The sequence below is a fragment of the Panthera onca genome, chromosome A1, assembly GCF_046562875.1.
Source record: "Panthera onca isolate mPanOnc1 chromosome A1, mPanOnc1 haplotype 2, whole genome shotgun sequence".
Classification (NCBI taxonomy): domain Eukaryota; kingdom Metazoa; phylum Chordata; class Mammalia; order Carnivora; family Felidae; genus Panthera; species Panthera onca.
The window spans coordinates 162653247-162673505 of record NC_138339.1 but is presented as its reverse complement, the minus strand read 5'-3'; the positions used below and the strand labels follow the sequence as shown (position 1 = coordinate 162673505).

The following is a 20259-nucleotide window of genomic DNA, read 5'->3' as shown; positions in this document are numbered from 1 at the left end:
GCACATAGTAACCCATCAGAATTTGACAAAGCTAAATCATACACCTGGGTTTATGCCTTAACAAGGCTAGCCAACCCAGGTATACCCCAGTATGTCGCCAACAAATATTTTATCCAGATTGATGCTGAGTTGAAGATAACATTGCTATGTAAATCTACAGGCTAGATTTACCATGCTCTAACAGGAAAAGGTCACATTTGGTGAGATTAAGAGCTATATTGAAATGTAAACACATTTATACAGTGAAAGCATAAAACTGTATTTATGACCTTACTTACATTTCATACCTAGAGAAAAAAGCGTATTGTACTATACCCAGTGCCCTGGTTTCTTGAGGTTTTTGCAAACCATTTTATTGTCTTTATTTTATTGGACAGTCTAAATTACACCGTGACTCATGGGCCAGAAAGGATCCGTTTATAAATATAAATAATATAATTTTTCCTATGAATTATTTTCATTTCTTCACAATTATTAAAGTTGTATTAGGGAACCCAGCTACCACCCTCCTTTGCTATATACAGTGTTGAAAAGTTGGCAGAAATTTACTCCAATTTAACAAATAGACCCCAAATCAAAACCTATAGTTTTCTTGATTTTAATGAGGCAATTTATATACACTCAAATCCCAGCCATCTGAAATTGGCTTGGGTCCCTGACGCCTATCTTTCTCATTTTAAAAGTTTCAACTTATCAAATATCCTTCAGTATCGCTCAGGTCTTTGAGGTTTGGCTGTGCTAATGAACGAACTAGGTCACAGCACAGGTCTGCCAGAATGGTAATTAATAAGAAATAGCACTTACATAGGACTTTACATCTTCAAAGGACTTTGCAAACACTAATTAACCCACATAACTGACCCCTTTAAAAGAACTAAGCAGGAACGAGCATTTGTTTTATGAATGACAAGCTGACTTGCAATAAAGCTGTAATTATGCCTGATGTGAAGGCGTTACTCACAAGCAATATGTCTTCTCCCATTACATTTCACATGATTCTAGAACAACTTTCCCCACTTCCGCACTAGTGACCTTTTGGTTTAGTTATTTGTTGCGGGGGAATTTTCTGTCCATTGTGGGATATATAACAACGTCTTTGGTCCTTGCCCACTAGATGCCAGTTGCACGTCCCCAGTCTTGACTCCTAGAGGGGCACCTGGGTGGCTCAGTCAACTGAGTGTCTGACTCTTGATTTCAGCTTAGGGCACGATCCTAGGGTTGTGGGATCAAACCCCGTGTTGGGCTCCATTCTGAGCATGGAGCCTACTTGGGATACTCCCTCTCTCCCTCTCTCTCTCTCCCTCTTCCCCTCTGCCCTGCTTGTACACATTCTCTCTCTCACACACATTAAAAAAAAATAAAATAAAATAAAAGTAAAAAAGTCTCTAGATGCTGCCAAACCCTGGGGGGGTGGAGTGCACAAAAACCAGCCCCCGTTGTGAACCACTATGTAGAAGAAAGGGCAAAAAGTGACTGACTCTATTACAAGGTTTCCTTACAAATGCAGTTCTTTTCTCCAATTCACATTTTGTTATTACTGTGTATCACAGAACCCCTGCACCTGTTATTTTCCTTCTACATTACATACAAAAATAATAACTGATATGACATTGTCCTAAATATTGTTTTAAAACACACCCAGATGCAGGCGTGTACACGCATGCATCACACACGCACACACACACTTAGTCCTCAAAACAACTCAGTAAACTAGGTACCATTATTACCCTATTTTATATAAGAGCAAACTAAGGCAAGGAAAATTGCCTAACTTGTCCAAGTACAGAAGTCTGGATTCAAACTCAGGAACCTTGTTTCCAGGGTCTGTGTTCTCAACCACTGAGTTATTACCTGTATGTGTGTTATTTCCAGCAGAGGTTTTTTTTTTTTTTTTGGTTTTTTGTTGTTTTTTTTTTTTTTTTTTTTTGATGGTTATTTATTTTTGAGAGAGACAGAGACAGAGACAGAGACAAAGCGTGAGCGGAGGAGGGGCAGAAAGAGAGGGAGACACAGAATCCGAAGCAGGCTCCGGGCTCTGAGCCGTCGGCACAGAGCCTGATGCGGAGCTCGAATTCATGAACCGTGAGATCATGACCTGAGCTGAAGTCGGATGCTTAACCGACTGAGCCACCCAGGCGCCCCTCCAGCAGAGAGTTTTTAAGCAGGGAACACCGCTAATGTCTTAAATGTCACTATAAGGTCTCTTAAAAACAACAGTGGCACTACCGATAAGGAAAGAAGAAAGTGCCAGAAAAGAGAGGAGTGAAGCTGCTCTGTGTAGTTATACTTCAAATAATATTTATGACATTAATAAACACAAGACACACTGAAGTGTAAGAGGTTCATACAGCATTATTCGTGCCCTTGAAGAGCTAACTCAAAAGATAACATCAGATAAATATATTTTGAGGCAGAAAATTATGAGGAGCACAAAACTGATAAATTCTTGGATGGTAGGGAAATGTGTCACGACCGGGTGGCTAGGGCAGATCACGAGATAAAAATGGCGTATCAGCTCTTCAAAGACAAGTAGGATCTAAAATTTGGAGACTGTCACAGCAGGTGCACAAAGAGGGCATTTCTGAAGAGGAAACAGGATATTCGTGGAGGCAGAAAGGGCTAATTGTAGTGAATCAGTTTGGCTGGAATTGATGAAGCAGAGAAAGACAAGATTGAAAAGTGAGCTTGAGGTCAGGTTATAAATGTGTTACCATCAATTTGGATTTTTTTTTTTTCTAGTAAGCCTTACGGAGCAAATAGAGAAGGTGAAGGAGGAAATATCTGACTGCTTCTTATGCACTAAACACTGCTAGCACTTTGACATACATTCCTTATCTGCTTAATGAAGGTTTTCAGAAAGAGGAGAGCGTGATGACGTGTGTACTCACTCTCCGTGGCTGCATTTTCAACTGGAGGCTCAATCGGGAAAAGATTTGCTCCCCAGTTCTCATGGCTGTGGCAGCCTTCAGTTTCCTGCAGCTGTAGGATCCATGACAGCTTACTTCTGTGACAGCAGAGAGAAGGAGGGGGAGGGAGATGGAAGGAGGGAGGGAGGGAGGCAGACAGAGAGAAGGTAGGGACAGTCTGCCCCGAAGACTGAGTCTCACGCAATGTAACGTAATCATGGGGCAATCTGTCCTCTTTGTCATATTCAATTGATAAGAAGTAGGTCACAGGTCCTGCCCACAATCAAGTGAAGAAGATTGTACAGGCGTGTGGACACCATTATCCAGGGATCAGGGGAACTGCCTTACACTCTGCTCACCAAAGTCCATCCTCTGATCCTTAATGATTGGCCTCCCTCCCTTATGCAAAATGCATGTGCTCCCCTCCTGGGGTTTCCAAGAATCTCAACCTACTATAGTAGCAGCAAAGTATAAAACTCATGCCTCAAATCAGGTGCAGATGAGGGGCCTGGTACAGCTGTCCATCTGTGGCCCTGCAAAATCGAAGACCCACATAATCTGCCCCCAACACACCCACCGTGCAATGGTGACGGAGACGTAAGGAGGCAGCTGTAGACATTCCCTTTCAGGAGGGAGAGTGAATGGAAGGGAGAAAGGAGCGTCTGTCCATAGTGGTTCTGAAATCCAGCCAAGCTCGTGCTGGGAATTCCTGGATTCGTTTTCAAAGCTTGGGAATAATTCTCGGTGGCTCTTGGCCTGACTCTCTACTCAGTAGTTCTGCCCTCAGACTCATCCTTCCTTCGTTCATGCACGAAGGCTTGTTTGCAGCTGAGTAGTCTTCCAATGTGGGAAGTCAGCTTAGGAATTCCCTGAGCTTGCACCCTTGGGTTAACAAGGTTTAGGAATAGGAAGCCTCAGGATGAAAGCATCCAAGATGAGGTAATCAAGATGAGGTATTCAGGGCAGCAGCAACCCCCCAACTTAGTACAATAGCAGGAAGCTGCTTTCACAGGAAGGAAGGACCAAATTAGGTAAACAGGTAAATAGGGCTATAGACTGCAGCAGGGTCAAGTTGCCTAGAGGAGAGCTAATTAGCAAAAGAAAGGCACCTTGTTGACCCTGAGGTAGCATGTTCTGTCTTATCCCCTAGGCAAGCTAAGATAAACAGGCTGGCGTCTCATACCTGCCATAGACAACCATCTGCCCAACACCAGGACTTTGTTTTGTATTGACCCAAACCCCTAACACCGCATATCTTCGAAACCCCCTTCCTGCCCCCCCCACCACGCCCATGAGTTAATGTTCATGGATTCATTGTCTCTTTGTACACATCCATTGCGCTTGTAAGCCTTCTGATCCTAATAAAATCAGAGCAAGGACACTTACTCAGGGCTCTTGTTTCCTCCAGGACATTAGCCTCTCTCTCATTTTAATCCTGCGTCTGCCCTTTTGCTGGACAAGAGAGAATTCCAGACCCAGAATCTAGACATTCCAAGACTGGTTCCTGCCAGTAGAGCTTTGGTGGTTTTCTCTTTCTTTCTTTTTTTTTTAACGTTTTTATTTATTTTTGAGACAGAGAGAGACAGAGCATGAACGGGGGAGGGTCAGAGAGAGAGGGAGACACAGAATCGGAAATAGGCTCCAGGCTCTGAGTGGTCAGCACAGAGCCCGACGCGGGGCTCGAACTCACGGACCGCGAGATCATGACGTGAGCCGAAGTCAGCCGCTTAACCGACTGAGCCACCCAGGCGCCCCGGTTTTCTCTTTCTTTCAATCCATACTGGCAATGATTCTGCTGAAATAACTTTCCGAAGAATCCCGTGGGTCTCCTGAGGATTTCAGTGGGGTTCTCTCCTCTCAGCAAAAGGCACACAACAGACCTTTGCAAGATGAGATCTTCTCTGCTTCAGCCTCCTGCTGAGGTGGTTCCGGAACACAACACAGCTCATCTCACAGGCGCTGTAGCTTGAGAGGATCGAAGGCTGTCATCTGAAATCATGCTTTGTGAAGTTGAATAATCTGATCTCAGGTGTTTCTTTTTTCTTTTTTTTTTTAAGTATATTTATTTATTTAGAGAAAGAGACAGAGAGTGGGGGAAAAGGCAGAGAGAGAGAGGGAGAGAATTCCAAGCAGGCTACACACTGTCAGAGCTGAACTGCATGCGGGGCTTGGACTCACAAAACGTGAGATCGTGACCTGAGCCGAAATCAAGAGTGGGATGCTCAACCGACTGAGCCACCCAGGTGCCCCGAGCCTCAGGTATTTCTGAGGTTAGAGCAGAAATTGTGCAACCACGCCTTTGGCTTTTTCTGTATGTGACAATTTTGAAGCAATTCATTAATTTCAGCAGACCTTATAGCTGGAGAAGCAGAGAATTTTCAAAGTCATGAAATTGTGGTTTCTTTTTGTAAAAAGCAGATTTTGTTTAAATTCTTTTGCATTTTATGGTAAACAGTGAGAACTCAGGTGGCATCGTGGACACTTTGTTTGCAAGTAGGTATACATCCAAGTTCAGCACCTACACATTCTTCTTTTTACTCAAGTGCAGGAGACAATTTCACTAAGCTTCTGTCACCACATAACACGACGCCTCTTCCTCCCTTCCTTTTGAGCCCTCATTGGCAGCATCCTTAAAATCCCGATTTCTACCAATAGTCTCCTTGGAGATTTTAGGCTTTATCCTATAGTGTTTCTTGCATTTCTTCCTGACTGTGCCCATCACCCATTCCTAAAGCTGCTTTGTAAGCATTTGTTAAACAGCACCCCGCTTCTGGAACCAAAAATCTGTATTAGTTTCCTATTGCCAACTTCTCATCTGAAAGATTAGCTGGGGAACCACCTTTTCTGCACTCGTGGTTGTTGCCAGCATGCACTTCCCCGGGCACATCCTTCAAAGCCAACACGGGGAGGGAGACTCTTGGAGCTGAGTCTGTAATCACAGTGGTAACAAGACAAGACATTTTGCTCGTGTGTGTTCTGAATATGTGGGCATGATGGAAATGGTTGTTTTATGCCACTGAGGTTGGGGTTGACTTGCTATGCAGTCATAGGAACAGGAACAATACCCAGAAGTCCAATTTTTGCCTTTTGGTAAATACATTTTAATTTATTTTTATTTTTTAAAGAGATATATATAAATGTCTTATTTATTTATTTTGAGAGAGAGAAAGAGAGGAAGGGAGGGGCAGAGAGAGAGAGGAAGAGAGCATTCCAAATCCCAAGCTGGCTCCACACTGTCAGCACAGAGCCTAACGCGGGGCTTGAACCCACAAACCGTGAGATCGTGACCTGAGTCAAAACCAAGAGTCAGGCGCTTAACCAACTGAGCCACAAGGGGCCCCAAGTTGAATTTTTTTTTTAAGTGAATGAAAGTAAATCATGATATGTTGACAAGAATTTTTGCCCATTGTGTTTATTGCTGTTTGCCCAGGTACTTAGATGACACTCATATTTGTAAACATTTACATTAAAAAATGTAAGGGATGGTGCTGTGGACTAAATGTGTTCCCTCAGAATCCCTAATCCTTAGAAGCCCTAATCCTTAATCTGATACTTGGAAGTGGGGCATGTATGTGTTGGGGGAGTGTCTTTGGGATGTAATTGGGTTGAGATGAGTGAATGAGGGTAGAGCGCCATGTTAGAAGTTGTGCCCTTATAAGATGAAGAGCCCAGAGCTAGATCTCTCTCCAGCACGTGAAAATACAGGAGCAAGGTGGCTCTCTGAAAGCCAGAAAGACAGCCCACACCAGAACTCAACTTTGCTGGCACACTGATCTCAGACTTCCAGCCTCCAGAAACGTGAGAAAGAAATGTTTGTTGTATAAGCTACTTGGCTGATGGTATTTTTGCTACATGAGCTTGAACTGAGGAGGGAGAATCAAGAAATCAGCCTTAGACAAAAACCTGAAATACCTTGCTAAAAATTCTTCAGTGCATTTTTCCTGAGCACCAGATACAACGCATGTTCTGCAGTGTAGCATTTGAAATCATTCAAAATTTATCCTAATTTACCTATACCTCTCCCTCCCACCTAAATTTGAATGTTTTACACTCTTCCCCAAATGTTTGTACTCCCCATGCTTGTATTTATAATCTTCCCTCTGCAAGGACAAACCCTCCATACCAATATGCCTGAGGGAATTCTACTTATGGTTCCAGAATGCACTCCCTTATTAACCCCCATTGGATTAATGAACCCCCACTGGGGAGGCCTGGATAAGAGCAGCAGATAAAAGCTGGAGAGTTTTTCTGTATGCTGGGCACTATAATTCTGTTCTCATACATGCTTTTTAAAAATTATTTCAAGTGTATTTATTTTGAAAGGGAGAGCAAATGAGTGGGGGGAGGGCAGCGAGAGAAGGAGAGAGAGAATCCCAGCAGGCTCTGGACTGTCAGCACAGAGTCACACGTGGGGCTCAACCTCATGAACCAGGAGATCATGACCTGAGCCAAAATCGAGTTGGATGCTCAACCGACTGAGCCACCCCAGGTGTCCCTGTTTTCATATATTCTGCGTGAGGTAGATACTGTTTCCATTTGAAAGTTTAGAAACTAAGGTTTAAGGAAATTGTGATTTGCTCAGACAACAGAGACAATTGGTGGCAGAACTGGAGTTGAGCCCAGGAAAACTAGATTCTAAAACTTGTATTCATTTCATTACAGCGTATGGCTTTCCAGGGAATCCATCATTCTTTCATAGGAAAGCACTTATCTTTTGTATTCCAATTATTTTTATCTTTCAGTACTCTTTGAGTTCCTTAAAAGCAGAGACTGTCTTGTTCATTTTTTCACTCCAATGACTATCAAGGAGAGTAAGAACTTAATATATACTGGTTGAAATTGAATGGGAACGGTTTATAAAATAGCTCTAGTGCTCAAAGAACTTCATATTAGATATTTTAAAGCTATGTCCAACCTACTTCCCCCAAAACAAGAGTTCCAAGTTTCCAAGCCAGACCTGTTCACTCTAATGCCAGGTAGAGTGCATGCCTATGATGCCTATGAAGCAGTTAGGGTAGCGACTTGATCTTCAAAGAAGGTGCCATCAGCCACAAAAACAACAAAAAAACCCCCCAAAAAACAAAAAGCAACTCTTTCAGGATGGTGATGTCATCAGGAATGCAGAAAAAGGTGGAGTTCTTGAACAGTGTCTTGTCCTGCCTGCTTTCTGGCAAGAACACATAGTCTTGGAGAAGAGCAAAGTAGGCTTTTCAGTATAATTCAGAGAATTTATTCCATTAATATTTATTGAGTGACCAATTACAACAGTGAACAAAACATACCGAGTGACTTCATTCACGGAGTTTCTATTCTAGTGGTAGGAAATAAAGGTGCAGTGCTTTGGAAAAAATAAAGCAGAATGAAGGGATGGTGTTGGGGGTGTGGGTGGGGGAACATACACCAGCCCTGAATGAAGTTCAAGGAAAAAGCACACAGACCGATGAGACTACAGTGTGGTGAGCAAGGGGGTAAGTGATAGGAAATCAGAGAGCTAACAGAAGATGGGTAATCGGGGTCACCTCCAATGGACCATTTACGACTTTCGAAGTTATGAGTGATGGGGATTCAGTAGTTTTGGCTAGTGGAGGAACATGAATTGACTGCATCTTTGAAAGTAAAAGTGAGTGTCCTTGAGAGCTGACAGTAGTGGAATAAGACTGCAAAAGGGAAGGCCAGTGAGGTGATCGTGGTCTGTGAATAATGGTGGCAGGCTATGGTTACTGGGAAAAGTGGTGAGAGGTCATATTCTGGATTATTTGGAAGCTCCAGGCAACAAGATTTTCTGTGAATTGGAAACATGAGAACAGACAGAACCAAGGATGACAGCATGGTTTTCAGCTTGAGCAGCTGGGTGGATAGATGCACCATTTTGTGAGGAGGGGAACACTGGGGAGGAGCGTTAAGTGTATTGCAGAAATCCAGAGTTCTGTACAGAACACTTGTGAATTGTTAGGTAATCTAAATGACTGCAAGATAATCCCGAGGTCTGTAAATAGGACAGTTGTTCAGACTGAGTGGTGAGCACGTACATTCATTGCACCATTCTCTTTCATATTTTAAAATGTTTTCTATGAGAAATATTTTATAGTTCTAGTTAGACACATTAAGTACGAGAGGCTCATTAGACTTCATGTGGAGACGTTATGTGGATACATACATGAACTGGAGTTCAGCAAAGAAACCAGGGCTAAAAATACATCAGAGTTATCAGCATATTTAAAGTCAGGGGATGGATGAGAATGTGTAGAGAGTGAGTAAAGACAGAAAACAGGTCCAGTACTAAGAAAACGAACTCCCCAACATTTAGAGATGGGAAAGAGAAGAATCTAGAAAGGCATGTTGCCAAGTTTTTGAAATGCGTATCCATTTACTAAAAAATATGTACCTTTGAATCAGCAATTCCATTCTAAGGATGTATAAGAAACAAACAGGACTAGAATACACAGACTACAGTACAGATTGATTACAATGTTCGTTAGGAAAACAAAAAGGTGGCAAGGTCAAATAACCTAGAAATCGAACAATAATGGGCTAGCTGAACACATTACACTACATTCAATGGTATAGTGAACAGCAATTTAAAGTGATGTAGGCATATTTTAGTGGCCTGCCTGTAAATTCTCCCACTGAGAAAAGCTGATCAAATAAAGCATTATAGTTTTACACTTTTCTGTTACACTGTATATCCGTGTTTTGTGCTTTCCTTACCATCAAAAACCTGAAGTAGTGAATGTTATTGTCTTTGGTGGTAAAATTATGTACTTTTCTTTCCACTGCACTTACTGGTTATCTATTTTGTAGTTTTTCTCAATAGGTATTATAAAAATACGCAAGTTTAATTTTTAATGCATTTTTAATTTTTTTTTAATTTTCTTTTTGAGAGAGAGAGAGAGAGAGAGAGAGAGAGAGAGAGCGCGCGCGCACATGAGCATGGGAGGGGCAGAGAGAGGGAGACACACAATCCGAAGCAGGCTCCAGGCCCTGAGCTGTCAGCACAGCCCTGACGCAGGGCTCAAACTCACCAACCGTGAGATCATGACCTGAGCCAAAGTCGGATGCTTAACCAACTGTTATCACCCAGGTGCCCCAAGTTTAAATTTTTAATAAAGTTCATTCAATAATATGAAACACAAAGGACCTCAAATAGGAACCTGATTTGAATCAGTCAAAAATTATAGATACCATAGTATCTAATCTGATTGAAATAACTATTGCAAATTGTCTCAAAATAAATACATCATAGGAGTGGCTCAGTTGGTTAAGCATCTGACTCTTGATTTCACCTGAGGTCATGATCTCACAGTTCCTGAGTTGGAGCCCTGCATCGTGCTCTGTGCTGACAACGTGGAGCCTGTTTGGGATTCCCTCTCTCCTCCTCTCTGGCTCAAGCTCGTGCTCTCTCTCAAAATCAATCAATCCATCAACCACCATAAATTTCAATAGCATATTAAATATTTTATTTAAATTAAGAAATAAAATTACATTTGTTCCACCATTTCAATAAAATCTAAAACTACATACAAATAATCTATACACAGTTCCTTGGGTTCCATATTTTAAGTATTTCAGAGGTGTCATGAAAATATATTTTTCATAATGAATACACTGTATTCCAAAATTTAGTATATAAATCCAGACATAATATATATTATATACACTGAATTTAAATAACCTAAGATAAAAATCATTTTAAATAGAGCAATTTACCTCTCTGTAATGAAAGTCCCAACACATAGGCTATTTTGACATGTGGATTACATCTAGGAAAATCACTCTTTGTGAATACTATTCATCTTGGAGTAAAGTTCACATAAAAACATGGTCTTTGAAACGTGCTCTATTTTAGAGAAACAATAAATGTGGGCCCAATACTTGCAAAATGGTAAGTTTCTTTTAATCAAACTGATCTAATTTTAAGTTTTTAGACCATCAAGTCTCATTCAATTTCCCCTAATTTACCTAGTTAACATCAATAACAGGTTTCATTTATGAGCTTGCCCTTAACCCTAAAAAACAAATTTGTTTACAACATTTCAAACTTAAAAGAATTTTAGTCTTCAATTTAAGATATATTTTTACAAGTCTAACTATAACAATTCTTCTTTCTTGCAATGCTTTATTATATAACAACTATTAAAATTTTTATTTGACTCCAGAAAATCCATTTAGATCAATGCTTTTAATGACTCTAAAAGCCTCTGAATGTATTTTATTAATATTGGAGTCAAAATTCTAGATTTCTATAGCGATATTATATCAACACCTCTTCTTTAAACTGTTTATTTCATTTTGGTTTTAAAAGTCATCAAATATTACACTGCTAAAAGATTTCTTTCTTTCTTGGCTTTGGGCTATTCAGGGTCTTACCTATCTCAAAACTTAAAAATATTGTTTTCCTATTCTAATAATACCATTTAAGCATAAATTTGAAGGGATAAAAACAAAATGTAGTTTAAAATTTTATCTTTACCACCTGTTACGACGTGTCCACCAGATCACAGGCTTTCCTCACTAGAAAAGCTAGCTTTAAACCAAATACTGATTTTCCTCCTGCAATTCACACTTGTCTATTGAATCAGTTACCCAATCTTGTTGCAGGATTTTAAATTTTCTCTTAAGAGTTCTTCGAAAAGCTTTCAAATCTGCAACACGACTATGATCCTCCCCAATGATTACATGAGACACTCCCTGAGCTAAACAAGAAACTACTTGTGCTCCATGAAATCGAAGTTCCAAAGCTGTAAAAGCTAACCTCGTCCCCTCGATTTTGGTACTCAAGTCATTAACAACAGCATACAAGTCCAAATAAATAATGTGGTGTCGAAACATACTGAGTGGGGAGTGGTCCCAGGAATATCGATATTCTAAATTAGCAATCATGGAAGCTATTTCTCCAGGACTTTGTTCGCCGGAATTTTTAATTCCTGAGAACACTTCTTTCAGTTGGTTCAAATCTGTATCAACGAAATAACTATCACCATAACAATCATATTCACGGGCAAAATGCTGCTTCGTCGATGGGCACATATGAATCATAAAGCGAGGTTGCCATGGAACACAGCTTTTGGTCTTAAAACACTCTAACAGCCACTCAGGCTTGACAACATCATGTTCATTGGAAGAAATTATGTTTTTCACCCTGATGTTCTCGGACCCTGCAATCACACAGTAGGTGTCTGGGCCTGGATTTTGTACTATATAACCCCCAAATTCCGCAAGTCTGTTCTCCAGATCGGGCTTTGGATGGCTGTTTGTTCCACTCATAACACAAAACTCCACATCTTCAAATACGTTAGAAACTTTGTTTACATTAGAAAGGTTAGGTGCTTTTAGGTGCTCAATGATTCCAACAACTTTCTTGATCCTTGGGGCAGCTTTCCGCCTCTTCTCTTGTGGTTCATCATCACCACCGACATAAAGGTGTTTGGACGCAAGCTTTCCAGATGCTTTCCCTCGAAGTTGTTCTAAGTCATCTAGGGTGGTACATTCATACCACTCTTTGTCTTCTCTGATCTTTTCAATTCGGGGGAAACGCAAGGTGCAGCCAGTTTTATACATCTCACTGGGGACGATCTCTGTTGCTTTAATCTGAACGATGACAGAATGACAAGGCTCAATGTACACTTCTGGCTTCTCTGTTCCACATAAGATGCTACTTGGTGGAGCTTTTTTATGAAAAGGCTTCCAATGCTTGGCCAATTTCAAACCCAGATCATACAGTTCTTTCATGGTATAACCTGAACCAACACGACAGAGAGTGTGAAACATGGAGGGTTTTTCACCAGGAGGAGGTTTCTCTGCTACAGCACACAGAAAATGAGACATCATTCCGCCTCGCGAACCTTTACCCCAATAGCCCCCCACAATTAAGGTGTCCAGTTCATCCATCAACCCATCGACATACTCTGGTTTAATTTTTAACCATCCTTCACCTCTTTTGTCTGGCTTGTAAATGGAAAGAGGATGTTTGATCATGATTCCCTCTTCTCTTTTGTCTATTGCTTCATTCAAAGCATCAATTACTTCTTTCTTCGTATGAGCTTGTGTTTTTTGCACTATGTCTATCCTACCTGGTATTGGTGTAAAAACACTAGTGAGAATGTCATACCTCTTTTTCAGGGTCTCACGCCCTAGCTTTTTATTATTAACCATCAGTACGTCAAAAACACAGTAACAAGTTTGCAGATCGGAATCTTCCACCATCCTCTTGATATCGAACTTATTCCCCTTTTGCATAAAAGTTTGTGTATTAGGGTTGAAGGCCATCATCTCACCATCCAGGATACAGTTTTGCACGTCTGTTTTGAATGCACTGTGAATGAATGGTGTAAGAGAGCCTTCCCGTGGAGAATCTCCAAACTGATCTGTATAGTTAAACCCGTTCCGGGAGAAGTACTGATACACATCCCCATCCTTGTGCATTTGCATACGCTCACCGTCTAGCTTGGTCTCAATGTAGAAACTCTGGTGTTTCATGTCCTTCTCAATTCTCTCAATATCTGCTATGGCAGCCAGCATTGGTTTAAAGGCAGAGAATAAAGTGATAGAAATATCACTAAGTCCGACGGAAGGATCGTGCAGTTGCCTACAGACTTTTTCAAGATCCGTGGTGACATTATGCAACTCGGCAGCATCATTGTGGAATGCAGAAAATACAGATTGCTCACTAAAGCCAAGTTTCAAGTCCTTTACTATCATCCGTATAAGCCACTTTTGTTCCAGTGCCGAACTCTGACTTATAAGCTGAAGAAGACTCTTTTTTATTAGGTCCTTTCTTCTGGCAGAATTATTGCTGGCAATTGAGTCTAAAAGGTCATTTACTTGCTGTACTGTTAAACTTCCTTTCTGCAAACATCTTGGTTTCAACACAAAATACGCAATCATCGCAAAGTCTCCAGTATCTCCACGAGTTCCAGTGGGTGTCCTGTAATTTAAAAGCTTAAGGGCATCTTTTCCTTCTCTAGGTAAATTAAGCAACTCAATATAAAGTTTAGCAAGCATGGTTTCTTTGATTCCATAGGCCATTCTTTCTCTTTCGAGCTGAGGGAGAATAAGTCTCATTGCTGGATAAAAAGAGTCCCTGACATCTTTTTGGTTCTTATGAAGGGCATCATGAAATCTTCTCCAAGAATCTAAAAATTCCCTGAAGTGTCTGATTTTTTCTGCCCGTCCTTTACTTTTCTGTATTCGTTCTAAAGTTGAACATAAATCTGCAAAAGGAACGTGAGACGCAACGGTTTGTGAAGTCTGTGGGGTAGCCATAGAAGCGATGCGGAATCCTCTGCTTTAACTAATAAGGAAAAAAGAAGAACTTTAAGTCAAAGATAAACTTCAACTGAATATTTAACGTAAAGACTTCACAGACAGTGCTTCGTTCGTGATAAAAGATTTATCAACATTTGCAAAATGAAAGTGAATCAATGCTTATAAATTCTGTCCCTTTTCCACCTCTACATTTAATGAAAATCAACTATTTTACTTCAATTCTATTCTGTATTTATTACTAAAAGTATCAGCAGCCCCACTCACTACTTTAGCAGTATTGAAATTGACTACCTTGTCTTTCTCCGTAAACTCCAACTTCTATTGAATTAACTATTCCGTTCCTTATTCAGTGCATGATGCAAAAGAATAACAACAGAAAAAGAAGGCTCAATGCATTTCATTTCTGGCCTTCTGAGGTAAGGCCTTTCCTTTTATTTCTCCTCTTTTTCTGTCAGACTACCACACAGCCTCAGAAACAGATGTTTCTAACAAACCACCAGCTCATGGAATTGAATTTGGCTTTGCAGGAAGTTTGGACTCCTACACAGGTAGGAGTTCACCACAAAAAAAAAAGCCCCAAAAAACAAACAAACAAACAAACCCCCCCCCCCCAAAACAGCTACCTTCTTCTTTAGGCCAAACAAAGCCTATGTCTGTCTGTGTTCACTTTCACATCACCACTAGCTTTACCCAATCATTCCAATCAATATTCAAAACCCAACTCAAAATAACTTCCACATGAAATCCTTACTTGACTTACCTCTTCTAACTATTTCGTCTAACTATTTACAGCTTCATAAATTTAAATTCAGTAGTACATTTTTTGGGTTCATATTCTCATCTCATGCCTGTTACCCCTAACAATTCACCGACCACATATCCACCAGGCACCGTGCTATGTTTCTGCTTTCAGAGAGCATATGTTCTGTAAAGAAAAAGGGGGTATGATGGGAACTAATTACAAAATGCTAAGTGCTGTAACAAAAGTGAATTGTCACGAGACAGTTGTCTACTGAAGTATCTTCTAAAGTCAGAGGAAATAATGAGTACCTTGCTGGGCTAGGGTCTAGACTATTTCCTAAAGTGGTCACCACAAGTGTGAAATTTCCTGAAAGTTTTAAATATTCATGCAAGTCCTATTAGAGTCTATAAGATATCAGAGCTACTATGTGATGTAAACCATAGAACACTAAAATCAACTAACTTTTCCAAAAAAGACTTCAAGAAGGGGCTCCTGGGTGGCTCAGTCAGCTGAGCATCCAACTCTTGATTTCGGCTCAGGTCATGATCTCAGGGTCGTGAAACCCAGCCCCGTGTCGGGCTCCATGCTGAGCGTGGAGCTTGTTTAAGATTCTCTCTCCTTCTGCCTCTCTTCCGCACACACATGCACTCTCCAAAAAAAACCAAAGACTTCACCTAAAATGTGTGTTCTGGGAATAAAAACCATGTTTTATCTTGTGGTTTCAGACACCTCCTGGTACATCCCCGTCAAGTCTCAGAGCAGCTGCACAGGGAGGAGGGAGCCCCGTAGCGGTCTCAGGGATGGCGAACACAGCAGCAAACAAGCCACAGACACCATCAGTACGAGGCTACGTTGCCTAACATCTGGCATAGGAAATCACATGGCTGGTTACGGTACAGCCGTTACTACCCCACCAGTCTCCTGAGGTCAGGAGTTGTAATTTGTGTCAGTAGTGCCTGGCACTTACTAGGTTTGTTTGCTGAACGAATTACTCAACATCTAGAGTGGAGTTCCTGGAAAAGCACACGAGAAAAGGCCAGGGGCTGATTGCATTCACTCCCCACTATGCCTGGTGGGATTCAGTCTGGTCAAAACCATTTAGCAGCTATGACTGCACAGGGCGAGTTCCACAACAGCCATTTGGTGGCCTTTAGGGGAAAAGGCTCCACTTCTCAGTCGAATTCCTAACAAAGGAAACTCAACTTCTGTCGGGTCAGTTAAGACCAAGAAATAAACCCATGAGAGACAACTTTCCTGAGACTTTTGTCTTTGAATACAGTAACTGCTTCCTCTTGAGGTGTCTTATCAGCATAACTGACCGAACCACCTGCTTATGTTTACTGTCTTACTTTGCAAAACATGTCCCCTTAAGTCAGTACGCTGTGGTATATAATGTTATATTTACAATCCATATATAATGTATAAAAAATGAAGAATGAGAAATTCTTCTTTGAATGTACAAGGTGGGAATACAGTTTCTGATCTATCTGAATATTCTACTTGGTCTCAGTTTCCTTCAACAAGTTCCAGGCAAAGACTCAAATTACTTTATAACAACATCTAGGTAATGGGGTGGACACCCATGTATGCCAAAACTGCTATAAATACAACAAGGATTCCAAAACTAGTAACAAATGAACAGCTTTAAATATTTTTACTCATAAAATTGTACCACTGCTTTTACATGTTCCCTAATTTTATCTTCTGGATTCTGGGTTTGTTAGTTGATGTTTTTGACTTGTGGTCTGTGGTTAGGGTTCAGGCTTCAGAGTCCAATGTTAGTTCAATTCTAGACTCAAAACTTAACAGCTGTGTGACATGGGGAAACCACTTAATTTCTCTGAGAGTCAGTGTCCTTAAGTGAAAAATGGGGTTAATAACTGCAGATGGTAACAGGAGGATGAACTCAGATAATTTACATAAGGTGCTTAACACAGTAGTTGGTAGCTGGTAAATCCTTGATCAATTTTAGGACTATACTACTTGTTGACGCAAGTAACACTTAAAATATAAATATTATAAAATATTAAGGAAATAAGGGAGGGATATGCTTCACTTTTTGATAAAGAATAAGCAACTTGCAAGAGACTGAATACAGATCATTGATATTACAATAATGACTCATCGTCCATTCAGCAACTGCCTATATTATCCTAAAGTGACACAATGAAACATACCAGCAAGGTTGCATTCAGTGAATATGATGCTTTAGTGCTATTTTACTGCAGAGAAAGTGACTGGTACAATTTAAGTTTCCTTCCTGCAGCCCCTTCAAGAAGATGCGCTTCCCTGTGAGACAAGGGGTTTACAGCAGCCTTTATACACTTGTGATATTTGGGGAGACTCTAACCGGAGAGAAACTTGTGATAGGAAAAAGCCAGAAGGCTGTGGAAGCCAGGAGGTTGACAGAAGACGAAAAGTAAGAGAAATAAGGTGGTTCCCTCTAAGGATACTGTATCTCTCTCCAACTGCACCGGGACAGGCCTGCAAAATCTCTGGAGGGGTCCACACCACTCCCCCAACCCCGCAAATAAAACCCGCAACGGATCCGGGGTGAACTCGCACCGGCTTGGGGGGAGGGGGTCCCCAGAACCAGACAGTCCGCAACCACAGCATCACAGCAGCCAGCTGCGTTCCCGAGAGGCAGGCCCCTTGCCCCCGCATCCCAAGGGTGCGGGTCTAGACCCAGAACCCCGAACCAAAGACCCGGCTTCCACCGCAGCGCGGTCGCCAGGGCGGCCCGCGACCCTCACCTGCGACTCCGGCCGGGACGAATGGCCCGAAAGACTTCCTGTCCCGAAACAAGAAAAAAAATTTAAAGACTATAAGCAATCGGTGGGCCGAAAAGACGCGGGGTGATCCCCTCCGGCTTGGGTCACCCCAGCCCAGTGTCTGCCTGCCAAACGTACCCCACCCCCGTTCGCTCCGGGGACTCCGAGCCCCCTCCTGGGCCGCGCAGCCGCACAAACACCCCACAGGACCCGAAGCCCCAGGTGCGTTCTCCAAACCGGAAGCCGCAGCCCGGGGAGCCTGTTCCACCAGCTGTTCCTGGCGCAGACGCAATCTCCACTTAAGGCCGGGGAGGCCCTGACAGCATGAAGACGTTTGCGCAGGCGCAGTCGCATCTGCAGGCCTTGAGGGCACAGGGATGATGTGCGCACGCGCAGTGACGTTAGGGCTGGGAACTGGTCCGCCTTGCATGGCTGAGGAGGACTCCAGGGAGCCTGGTGGCAGCGTGACCACAAATACAACTCCTGTTAGCCTCCCAAAGCAGCAGGCGCTCTTTGCCAGTGCTTCACCCATGAGAGTGGATTTTGTCTGAGCGAGGATTTTGTCTCCCAAGAGCACTTTGTGCACTGGCTCCTTCCTTGGAATGGGAACCTGAGTCTTCCCTGGCCTTGGTCTGCTCACTAGCAAGTGACAGCCTCGAAGAGTTCTGTTTGCTGTTATGTAAACTGTACCAATACTCATCTCATCGGTTGCTTGTGAAAGTGCCCATAACTGAAAAGGGCATCTTGCCTCCCCAAACATCAGACGTTCCATTTAAATGGAAAAATAGACTTGTGCAAAATTGCTTAAGGCTGTCCTTTCCTATTTGTTTCTCATGATGGTACAGCTTGGATGTGAGTTCTTGTCTCCTAATACAGAAATAATACATAATTCATAAAAATACATAATATATAATTCGTAATACAGACATAAAGAGTTCCATGCCTGGAAATGAACTATGGATTCTTCTAGTGTCTGTCCAAGGAGTCAAAATATTTGGCAAATCTTCACTGAGCACCAACCATGATATAGTAATTTGCTAGGCATTCAAGATTGAGATAAAAACAAACTCAGTCCTTATGTTCCAGGAACTGTTGATTTCTACTAATATTTTGTTTTGGTTTGTCTTCTTTCATGGAGAACTGAAATATTATCCATGACAGTGGAAACACCTTTGAGAGTTATTTCCTCTTGCCATAAAATACTGTTGCTTTAAGGGGTGATATTTTAAGAACGTGCTATTTTGCTGCAACAGTCTCTGAGAACATTTTAGAGCTACTAAGTGCCCTTTGGGGTTGTCTAATGTTCAAAAATCTCATTTTACAAAACTGTCACTTATTTAATTCACAGCATTTGTTTGTAGCAGAGCTAGACTTAGCCCAACAACATTCAATTAATTTCCTTTTATGTCGAATGCACCTAAGTTATCCAAATATTTCTCTGAAATCAGCTATGAAGTTTACAAGTCACATGATACTCTTTTGATGGTAATTTCTCCAACTACTATTCAACTGAATTATCAATTTATTTTGGAGTAGCACCCAACAATGTTGGTAACGGACCCCCCACAAGAGTCCATCTTATGAAAGGGCATTTGTGCGCATTTATACCTTGTTCAGCATCTACTGAGCTCCTATAATGTCAGAGTTTGCACTTTGTATTACTGATGGAAGAGAGGAACCATGGATTATGAAACCAAACTCCAAATTGATTCAAATCCTAGTCCATGATATTTTAGCCTTTCTAATCCTTGATTCAAAGATAATCAAGGGTTTTTCATTAAGTATCTTCTAAAGTTGCTGTGACTATTAGTTTATTTCCGTTAAGTGGTCTATCTTAGTGCCTGGCATTTATCAGGTGACAAACAACAAGAAGCTAATATCGAGAGCCTGGCTTTGACCTGAAGCTCTCCATCTGACGGCAAGATACATGTTTTTTGTTTTGTTTTGTCTTGTTTTTTTAAATATGAAATATTCTTTGTATATATAAAATAGGGGACAGAGAATAGGGAATGACCAAGGGGGGGGGGGGGATCAGACATCTGTAGATAAACAATTTAGTACAACTTGGTGCCTTGGCCCCTTTGTGTGGACACGTCCCAGGCCCTGGGCTCTAGCAGTGTTCCCTGGTCTTGTGCTTTTGGAAAAGTTGCAAAAGTAAGATAATTTTGCATTCCTTTTCTTTAAAAGGCCCTCTAAATCTCCTCACGTTCAGGCCTCATAAAACCTCCATCTGCCCGTGAAGGTCCATTCTGATAGAGGTAGGGGAGGTCTGGGTTGGGAGAAAACAGAAACAAAATAAGTTACGGATGCGTTTTTAACGAAGTACCGGAACCCACGGTACATACCCCTCCTAACTCTATTGGGCAGACACGCTGTTTTAGGTAATTAATCCTAATCTGTGTACACGCTTAGAGCTGTGTCCCAAAGGGAAATCTGGTGCGTTACCAACACTCACCCTGGGGGCCTCGGATGAGGGGCAGGAGGCCTCCAGGTGCCCCAGGCTCAGAAGCCGCCGGGTCAGGTCGCCCACCGCGAGTTCCAGCTTGCCGGCGGCCAGGCTCCAACGTATCTTGTC

At 41.8% G+C, this 20259-nt stretch overlaps 1 protein-coding gene across 3 annotated transcripts; it reads right to left on the bottom strand.

The window, feature by feature from the left end:
• Positions 1–9361: 9361 nt before the first annotated feature.
• LIG4 (DNA ligase 4) lies at positions 9362–20255 on the bottom strand. Of its 3 annotated transcripts, XM_060636709.3 has the most exons (4): positions 20140–20253; positions 17823–18551; positions 17667–17704; positions 9362–14196 (listed from the first exon to the last, which is right to left on the bottom strand). In XM_060636709.3, exon 4 carries the CDS (start codon positions 14166–14168, stop codon positions 11433–11435), a length of 2736 nt encoding a protein of 911 aa, XP_060492692.3. In that variant the 5' UTR covers positions 14169–14196; positions 17667–17704; positions 17823–18551; positions 20140–20253; the 3' UTR covers positions 9362–11432. The 3 variants fall into 3 exon arrangements, with proteins under 3 accessions (XP_060492692.3, XP_060492691.3, XP_060492690.3); XM_060636708.3 differs by lacking the exon at positions 17667–17704; XM_060636707.3 differs by lacking the exons at positions 17667–17704; positions 17823–18551 and having other exon boundaries at positions 20140–20255.
• Positions 20256–20259: the final 4 nt, after the last annotated feature.

Excerpts from the sequence above, each read along its gene's own strand:
- LIG4 (XM_060636707.3), bottom strand. The coding sequence starts at position 14,168 with ATGGCTACCCCACAGACTTCACAAACCGTTGCGTCTCACGTTCCTTTT.